This window comes from Pyxicephalus adspersus, chromosome 5 (assembly GCF_032062135.1).
Source record: "Pyxicephalus adspersus chromosome 5, UCB_Pads_2.0, whole genome shotgun sequence".
In the NCBI taxonomy this organism is placed as follows: Eukaryota; Metazoa; Chordata; class Amphibia; order Anura; family Pyxicephalidae; genus Pyxicephalus; species Pyxicephalus adspersus.
Genome location: NC_092862.1, coordinates 58,623,303 through 58,633,744, shown reverse-complemented (window position 1 = coordinate 58,633,744; position 10,442 = coordinate 58,623,303). Strand labels below are relative to the sequence as shown.

The 10,442-nt window shown below is 35.7% G+C and overlaps 1 protein-coding gene across 1 annotated transcript in view; it reads left to right on the top strand.

The window, feature by feature from the left end:
- The window catches only part of CDKAL1 (CDKAL1 threonylcarbamoyladenosine tRNA methylthiotransferase), a gene marked incomplete in the record, with an annotated part of 329,662 nt that overhangs the window by 85,663 nt on the left and 233,557 nt on the right, over window positions 1-10,442 (top strand). The window contains 1 exon segment of the mRNA XM_072411623.1: window positions 4,414-4,517. Coding sequence (XP_072267724.1) covers window positions 4,414-4,517 — 104 coding nt within the window.

Genomic DNA, 10,442 nt, shown 5'->3' with positions numbered 1-10,442 from the left:
ATATATATATATATATATATATATATATATATACACATACATATATACATACAATTTTTTTTTTTACTTTTTTTGTTTATAAGTTTTTAACACACCTTGTACTTTTCTAATTAAAGATCGTGCAAGTATACATTTAGTCTTGCTGTTGACCTCTTTCTGTTTTCCTGACTGCTTAAGATTTATAAAGAAGTCAGAATGTTACAAATAATTGTACAATTCTGCAAACATACACAGTGTGTAAAAGCTGGCAAGGTCAAGTGCCCAGTTGCTGCCTGGGCTTTAATACAGTATGCAGGCAGTATGCATGCCTCACATCTTTTAATGTTGGAGGTGTGACACCCAAAGTAATTCCAAAGCTCTTGTGGTGGTGTTTCCAGTTGGCAGAGTTTGACTTCGCCTTTTTTGCAGCAAATACCAGGAGACTCAGATTTAAACTTCTTGGTTTGACAGTACCTACAAACCATTTCCATTTTTCTGATGGTAACACTTGCATGCTGTGAGTAGTCTTTATGTGGATCATAGTGGAATCCTTCCAATGCAAAGCTAAAATGTTGTGCAGTCCATGATCGTCTGGCTCTTTCTCTCATTTCCTGTAGTCGGGTCGCACGCTGTTGTACTGTCTCTGAAGCTCTAGATGTAGTAGCTCTCTCGTGCAGCCTGTCATGTCTTCTATTCCTGTCCTCAGGATTTGCTTGTCTACGTTGTTTTTTTTTTTTTTTTTTTTTTTTTTGCTTTTGATTGCATTCATCCAGTTGCCTTACGTTTTTGAGAAGGCATTTTTACAGGTCAGAAATTTGTAAAACAATCCACAAAAAAGTAAAAATATAAACAAAAGGCACACTGACACACGCACACTGACACACACACACTGACACACACACACACTGACACACACACACACTGACACACACACACACACACACACACACACACACACTGACACAGGTGACATTACATTTGTTTTGTATTTTTACTGTCTTTTATAATACTACAGGTCACTCATTCAGCCCATTCTGCTCTCATTCATTTAGAGGTGAGTGCTTTCCAGTAGTTGGGCAGTTGGCTGGCTGTCCTGTACATACAGCCCTCCATGTGAATGAGGTTTAATGGCTGTTAACACTGGCAATATCCTAATTCTTCTTGGGGTTAATTATGTCACCTCTCATAAATGGGAAATGCTAGTAGTTTATTATTTCATGTTTGATTATGCCCACAATGCAATTTTTTATGTGGCTTGTTTACAGTATGCACAGAAGATCAGTAATGCACAATTTTAGACCACAAAAAGCATGATCTGTTGTTGTTTAGGATGAGTATGTGGAACCAATTTAAAAGCTTTTATTTTTAAGGCTGTCTTTTAATCCTACTTTTACTCACTGGTAAGCCACTGGCCTGGAACAAGCATTAGGAATAGAAATTCAGTTTCCACAGTAAGCGCATGATTGTTTCAGTTCAGCGACTCACTAGGTAGTGTACCAGGGAGCAAAGTTTATGCAATGCATCTTCCATACTCCAATATTTGAAACCTCCTTTGCCAATATATTATATTCAGTATCTTAAAACTAAGATACTAATTCTTACTGATAGCCAAAGTTTCCTGCAACGGTAATCTTAAAATATGATTTTTCTCCATATCAGATTGAGGAAGATTATTATAATGATAGAGAAGCATGGTTGTCCTTGCTGAATAAAACATAAATATATATAAAAAGTAGGCTTGTACTTTTGTCCTCCTGTGCATCGTAGGTACATAATGAAAAAACAATGCAATAAAGTATATGTAAACCCTAACATCTTCTGTAATTTTATTCCTTTTGGTCTACTAAATATACAGGGAGGGGAGGAACTCCTCCCTTACACCCCATGGGGATTGGCATTTTAATGGTACCCCAAATCATTTTCCAAAAAAATTTATTTTAATATCAGTGCTCAACCCAGAAATTTTTTTAAGCCGAAAGGGAAGAAATTGTAGGTGGGTGGCAGCCCCTGTATTGTGACCAAACTCTTTAGTAACCACCCAAAAACAGCCGGGTGGGTGCTAAAAAGTGCCAGGTGGTGCGCCCTGCTAAAAGGGCCTGGGGAGAACCCTGAATATATACAATAATTAATGTGGCAAAATATTTTTTTTCTTAAATTTTACTATTGTCTGCTGCAATATGGCAGTGGAACAGATCAATATGTTTGGGGGAAAAAATATTATTGTAAACACCACTAAAGCCCATCCCAAACATGAAGTATGGTGACTGAAATAAAATATGGTTCTTTCTTGCTGCTTCAGTGGCTTTTTTGTCACAGTTGTTAATTATAATGCTTTTATCTCTAGTTAAGATTGCCTTGATTATTACTACTTAATTGTAGGTCAAACCATATATTATGAAATATAAATTCAGGAAAACAAAGTTAAAACTTTTTCTTTATACCCCTAGTTAAAAATTACATATTTGTCCGTGATCAAAAAGAGTATCTGAAGTTTGTGCTCTCCATCAGATGCTGGCACTTTCATGATCACTCATCATTTTTCTGGATTCAGAATCCTTGGCCATCCGCATTTGATAAGTCATCATGATGTAACTACCTGACGGGTATGGGAGTTGATCCCAGCAGAGAATGATGCCAAGATTTTACACCTGAGCTGTTTGTGGCCGGAGTGCCCATGAAAGGCTGCTCATCAGCCCTTTTTATTAAGCGGAGTTTACTTCTGCTTTAAACATGCTTGGGGTAAACATAGAGCTATACCTGTACAAAAAGGTTTTTATTTTCTTAAAGGTCCACTATGTTTTGATGCTCATTTCCTCATGTTATGATGACTGTGGGCAGAAACTAAAGGTAAATCTCCCTATTGTACCAAACAAAAATGGGTAAGTTAGTTATTCATGTGTCTCTCTAGTCTCTCTATTTTATAGTCAGCCCTGAATATTACTAGCTTATGCTAACCCTGTGTTTCCTACGTCTTTCAGATGAACAAAAATATTCCTTGGAAGAATTATGTCAGATCCTGTAGTGTCAAGAAAGATGTTTTTAAAGGCACATTTTTATCAAATGTCATTTCTTCAAAAACACAAACTGACAGTGAAGATTAATAGAGCTTTTATTTTATATTTGTACCATCCGTAATGAGACCCTTATGCAGCTACTGACACAACATTTGGGGTGTCTTTTTTTTCCCCCCAACTTGCTTCATGAGCTCTATCAGAATTGACTTGCATCACTGCAGCTCCTTTTCTGTATGGTCATTCTTCCAACCTTTCTGCTTTAAATGAGAGCTGTTCACTTCTAGTAACAGTTTAATCTTTGCCTCAGAGAATGTGGCACTCCAAAGGGTTCTCTTTCATATGTGAAATCCTGTGTGTTAAGTATATGACCCAGATTACCAGTCTCCTGCTCAAATCTTTAAGTCTATTTGAAGGTAGACATTTGATCCAAAGCAGTCGTACAGTATGAAAATGCACCATACTTGTGTGACCTTCCATTCTGTCATTTTAAAAATATTAGAGCTCACAAAGCTTTTGCTAAATTATGTGCTTCATAGGTTTAACAGTACTAAATCAATTATTTATTATTTTTTATTATTATTTAAGTTTTATATCTTTGCTTTTTGATTTGTAATTATTTAGAAGCTCCCCCGCCCCATTAAGGTTACAGAACATATGACACAAAGGATGAAACCATGCATGTTAACTCAGACCTATTAAATCTATTTCATATGTTGGACTTACCAAATATCGGTGGATTATTGTTTGATTTTTTTTTCTTTAGTTGTCATTGAAAAACATAAACGGAGTACACAATGGAAAAGTTGCTTAAATTTTAGCTCTTTTCTAGACATACTAATTCATGAATGCACAGGCAGCGCTTTTGCTTAGAAGCATATAATACAAAATTCATATTTAGTTGTGGTTAAATGTTGGGGCCAAAATCTACTAAAGCAGGCAGTGGGTGCTTGATAGAGCTCAGGAAGGGTTGGGCTTGGTGTAGTCTAAGCCGCTGCTGGTGTTCACCAGAGCACTTTACAGGTATAGTGGTCTTTGCTGCAAAGGCTCCCAGGTTGCATTGCTCAGACTAGAGCAGATCACCTTGCCAAAAAGACAGGCAGTCTTCCAATAAGCTAAAGGTGAGGACAAGCAGTGAAACAGGCATTGTTAGGTTCAAGACAGTTTGGCACTTTTCTATTGCTGTTGATATCTTGATACATGTTCTGCTTATAACAACCGACAGATTTTGCCATATACATTGGGTTTGTGACAGTTATGGCCTATTTATTATATATAAATTTAAAACAGTATTTCATTTAAAGTCCATTCACACAGGTATGCTACAACCCTTACAGCCCATATAGTTAGCAAGATTTCGTGTAAGAGTACAAAATAAATGCACATGCCACATATATGTTAATGTTGGTATTTTATTTTTTAGATGCCTAAATGCCTGTACCTACTGCAAAACAAAACATGCAAGGGGAGAGCTTGCCAGTTATCCCGTAGAAGAACTAGTTGACCGAGCGAAACAATCTTTTCAAGGTATGACTTAACCCTGGTATGCTGGGTTGTAGTTTTTTGCTATGTTAAGGGTGTTGAAAGTAACTCATCTCCTAAAAGCTGCTCTACAAGAATGTTACAAATCCGTTGATGTCACAGGTAGTAAGAAAATATTACCCACAGCAGGAGCAAGGTAATGGAAACAATAAATGCTGGTATATTCCCTTGATGATGGGATTTTATGGTACTTAAAAGTAATATGGCACATCTCCACACTGTTGTTTTACATAAGTGGTGAAGTCACACATTGCTGATTTATATACAAAAGCTTTATTCTTTCAGCATTAAAGGGGATAATCCAGCTATGGTAAATTGTAACTAACTGTTCTCCTGCCTCGAAGAGCAGTAACTGAAAAGTGTAAAGTATTTGTACAGCATGCTAATTTAATACATTTGTATGCGGGTACTTTTTTTGTACCAGAAAAGGATGTAAGGGAGGTGACATAGGATGACATATACAATGACATATACAAATAATCTATTTGCCAGTAATGTAGACATTTACTTCTTGATTTGTCCACCTTTACCCAATATGTATGTCAAGAAGACAGAAAGTGAAGGTGAAATGTGTATTGTATAGCGTGAATTTGGAGGTATTTAAAAAACAATAAAATACAGAGAAGACAATACAATTGATAGCCTTCTAGATGCATTGCTTTTCTGGCTGAACGGGAAAGCCTTTATATTCATATTATCAAAGTATACTTAACGTACAACATTAAATGTTTACTACTTAAGTAACAGCTAAATATTTTACATAGATGCAGTGTCAGATACATTGAGAGCTTACATCACACTCATTTCTTCAATACTGCTTTTAGGATGGGCTTGGATGGAAAGTCTTGCATTCAATTAGAAATTACATTTCAAGGTGTATGAAGATAGCATGTGCTATCTATTAAATATTTATTTTTTGTGATGAGATTTTTAAAAAGCAAAAACTTGCATAGTGGTAAGCATGCTTTTTGGTTCCCATGTGACAATATTCAGGTTTGGTGTTTGGTTATGAAGACATTAGGCAACTTGTGGAAATCATGTAGACAGTATGTGTTTCCCACACCCAGAAGTATTTTTGGACCCATTTGCAGAGGTCTATGGCATCAGAACCTGGTGGGCAGGGATCTAGGTAGGAGTAGTATGAGGCATGTTATGGTGGTTGTGTTGTGAATGTCTTGTGACTTTTGCCTAAAGTTTCTTTTAAAACAGAATTCCATTAAACATAGTCCAAAATGAGGGCAAAAGCTTACTGGGCTGCTTAGTAAAGTACAGTTAATACAGGACTTCTGCGTTTTTTACGGATATCCATAAAATTGGGTTTTTACAGACACTCTTAAAATATTTTTTTTTTTCTATCATACCAAATTGTAAGCTTGTCTGCAGGGTCCTCTAATCCTCCTGTGTCTCTATCCGCCATTTGCTACTCTATTTATTGTACAGTGGTGCAAAAAAATTTATATACTCTTTAATATTAATAGTTTATCTTCTTTGTCAGCCAGATCAGTCCGTATCTCTTCTTTACATGCAGCTTTCACAGATTTGTCAATAAGGCTAGTTTCATGACTTGTGTTCTATTACAACAGAAGGTAATGCAACAAGATCATGGTAATGCCAAATTACATAATCAACTGTTGTTCGTTTTACTTTTCCCCTCATTCCAAACTTTAAAGAACAATTAGGCTGGATTTGGACTCTAGCTGGTGAAACTGCATTAACACATAAGGCAATGAGTAATATATGTTTGCCATCTATTTCCTTCAGTTCATATATGCTATTTATATATAAAGTTTTAAACAATTCAGCAGTTTGTGTTCCTAACTAATTGACCAGTTTGTGAATTACTCGAAAAGTATTTCCTGGTCCGTCAGGACTTTTTCTCACATCACACGTTTTCAGTTACACTGAAGCATGAAATTATTATGCAATGCAAAGTAATGCAATATTCCTAAATTAAAATGTGAGGCAGAAGGAATAACTGTCAGTTGGCATGGCTTTTATCAGTTTATGCAGGATAACATCCTGGTAATGGGAACATATGGTACTCTGGGTTTACTTTGCTGTTGTCCTCTCTTCTATTTACACTATGATGAATTGCCTGGCATGTCCATTTCCACATCTGTGTGTGCTTTCTAAAAAAAAAAAAAAAAGAAAGGCCTTTTTTCTTTTCAGCCTTCAAGAACATTTTCACAATTTTGATACATAGATGTGACTAAAATTACTATAGAGTTCTGGGTATTTTTGTGGTACTTCAGAGTTTTTAAACTGCATATGATGATCATGATTAATTATTCATCCTTGTCATCATAAATGCATATACCAATACTGGAAGCTGTCCTTTAATGTAAAAACTTGCATTTTATTTTATGTATTATTTCCATAGATAATATTAAGAAATAGAACGTTATGGGTTCTTATTTATAACATTCCTTTTTTTTTTCAAAAAAGTTTTCAAATATACAATTTACAATAACAGAACTGAGAAAAGGGAAACCATATAGCATCACATCAGTAATAAGGTTTACAAGCAAAAATAGGCCTTAAGAAAGGGACCGGTCTGCTGTATGGAAATATATAATGAGACTAGTGCTGAACAAAAAAAAGAAAAAAATCAGCATCAAACTGAAAGAGTCGGGTCCAGGTGGTGCCTAAACTTTGGCTTCTTATTTAAATCAAACCCGAATTCTATTTTTTTTTCCTCTACCCCACCTACCCCCACTCCCCAACACAAATAGATTTTGACCATGCAGAATAATGTGCTGGGCCACACTGGACTCAAGATGATTAAGGCCTGGGAGGAGTGAAATGTGTCACAGTACAAGAGCTCAATCTGGAGATTTGACTCATGCAGCTTGTGTAATTATTTGTATTCTTCAATTTGCTTGGCATTGATTTCAATAACGCATTTGAAGTTGTTTTTAGTGTGAAATGTGGCCATTATTTATTTATGTGTTTGATGGGGGTAGATCAATGCACCACTTGGCGAGCGTAGGCCACTGGAGTTCTTGATTGGCATCAGTAGTTTTGTAAGTCCTACTATGTTTTTTGAATGTATGTGCTGGGACCTGTGATCATGATTTAAAAGTTAACTGATCACTGTTTAGAAAAAGAAAAAGTTAGAAAATGGTTTTAGAGGTGCACAGTTATTAGCTATGATAGATAACATAAGGATGTTTCTGTTTGGCCATAACCACATTTCACGCAAGAATGCAGCATTTTGTCAGTCTTGTTGCCTTACAAATATGTGGTTTGTTTGTCATTTGTAGTTTTTCTCTTTTGAAAGATTATTTACCATGGTTAGAGTTTTCCTTTAAATTTTACATTTTTTTAAAAAAAATTTACATGTCTCGCCATGATATTAGATGATAAACAAAAAAAAAATACTTATAAAATGTGTGTTTGCTTCGAGCAGTCATCTGTGGTGTGGATGTGTGTATGTATGTGTATAAATGTATGGGGTATATATGTATATATATTAGTCCAAATCTTGTACAGCCTTTAAAAGGGTTACACAGATAGTAATGAAGATAAAGTAAACTTTATCAACATAAGGAACTACACTTCTTATTAAAGTAAAATTACCTCAAGAGCTTTGGACTGTGTTTAGTTATGACATTGGTCCTCACTGTAATTGGCATTATAAATGGGGACATTAATGTTCAACTTTCTGTTTATAACACAAGATGCTTTTGAGAGTTCTGCAAAATATGCAGTGTTTTATGTAGAGAACACATCTGGGAGATGTTAACTTGTTCATCCAGAAACATTTCTATAAATATAGTGGTCTGCAGGTTTAAGTGTTTTCCATGTCTAGGAAAATAAGTTGCTTAACAAGCACTTTATTTACTGTTGCAAAATGTAAGCAGTAAAATTCGAAAACATTGTATTAGCCATCAACGGTGCCTAGTACTACCTTGTCAATACTTCTTGGTACCTTTATCCACCACTTCAGTCATGCAAAATGCCTTTGCTTCTGGCTGCAATGTTTCTTTATTATGTATTGTACAAATTCACAAACTCACTTTTAAATGTTTTATTACTTATCACTTAGCTATGGACAAATAAAATAGTCTTTAACTTGCATTAACATCAGTTTTCATATTCTTAGACTCCTGTAACATAGTTTTAGTACCTGTTCATTCCGCCAGTAGATCTGTGGTTTTCCACTTCCTGTAACAATGTTCTTCATCGTGATAAAAAAAAAAAATGCATAACAGTGTGGTCACCTTAAGAAATGGATAAACCCATACAATTTATATATACGTAAAAGTCAAACACAATCCAACTCCAACATTTTGTCAGTTATAGCAAGGTTATAAAGGTTTTAAAAGGTTTAAACCATATGAATAAAAACTGGCCATTGTAAGCACCCCTGTCAGTGTAATATGGGTTGTTTCAATTGTGTAACCACCCTGCTTATGATCTATCATGGCCAATGAATCTCTGACAGTCTACTTTTTGCATTTATATAATGTGCAGACACCTACCTGCAGGTGTACAGGTTTGGAGCCTAACTGGGATTACAGACTTTTAATGATTACTATAGATAATTGCCTGTACCACAAGGTCCCTACAAGTACCTCTAGTAATGTTTAGGCACAGGTCTGTTCACCCAGGGAGGACTCTTTACACCAAGCACTCTAATTTTAAGCATAATTAAAGAACACTTCCTTTAAGGTAAGTGCATATTCTGCTATATCTGCATATGTGCCAGAGACTGTCATATTTATGTATAGAACTAATCGGCTTCTTCTGTCCTTTCCTGTCCTTTGTGTAGGGTAACAATAAAAGGTTTTTTTTTTTTTTTTTTTTTAATCTTCATCCTCTCTGCCTGGCAATATTGCGCAGTTGTTGCCATCTCTGTTGGGTATAGCTACACAGTGGAAGATGTCAATATTGCACAGAGGGGACAGTTGTGGGTATAAGTACGAGTTGTATGTAACTCATGGACCTGTATGTTGATAGGTGGGTCTTCCTCCATAGTTCTACTGTGATACCACATCATATAACAGAAACAGAGTTTTGGTGGAGGTGTTTTAGGGGCTCTCTGAACCTCCCAGATTTTCAAACAGAGAAAAGTTTTTGTTGCTCTAAAGTAAGGTGCCTCAAACCCATTTTGTTTTAAACAACTGTTGACGTTTAGTCATAAGGACTTGGAACACGGGAGGGAATCATTTTCCTGCCACTTACTGAGATGATTAGTGCCAAATGCCTGGCCCAACATGAAAATCAAATTGTAAAGGTGATTTTTACGGGCACCCTAGATTATTATTATTATTAATATTAAACAGGATTTATATAGCGCCAACATATTACACAGGGATTGCAAATGACAGACTAATACCGACAGTGATACAGGAGGAGAGGACCCTGCCCCGAAGAGCTTACAATCTAGTAGATGAAAAGAGCATTCAACCCTTCAAGTTTGGGGGAGCACTACTGCACTGACAGTTTTGAAATAAAGAGGAAAAGAAAGGATTAGGTGGGAATTTTAACTACCCAGTTCCCAGTATAGAATCAGAAAGAGAACTCTGTGAAAATGATTGCATCACTACAATCACCCCTCATTAACTGGTGAACAGATTAGACAGAATGACATGGACAATTAAGGTAAGAGGCAGTGTTTGTCCTGACTGATGTTCTCCTTTAAAAAGGTTTTACATTTTTATGAACCATTTGATATTGCTGAGTTTTCATATTTCTCTACTATATCAGTAGTGAAAATCTAAACAGTTGTCCAAATCTAGTATTTCTGTGACTTGTGTGGTTATGTAATCAGTTACAATTATAGATGTTACCTCAAAAATGTCAAAGGCGGTTGGAACATTTAACAACATCTGAAGAGACTTATAGGTGACCTGTCATGCTTTTTCTCTCATTTTTTTTAATTGCTAAATGATTTACATTCTTCTT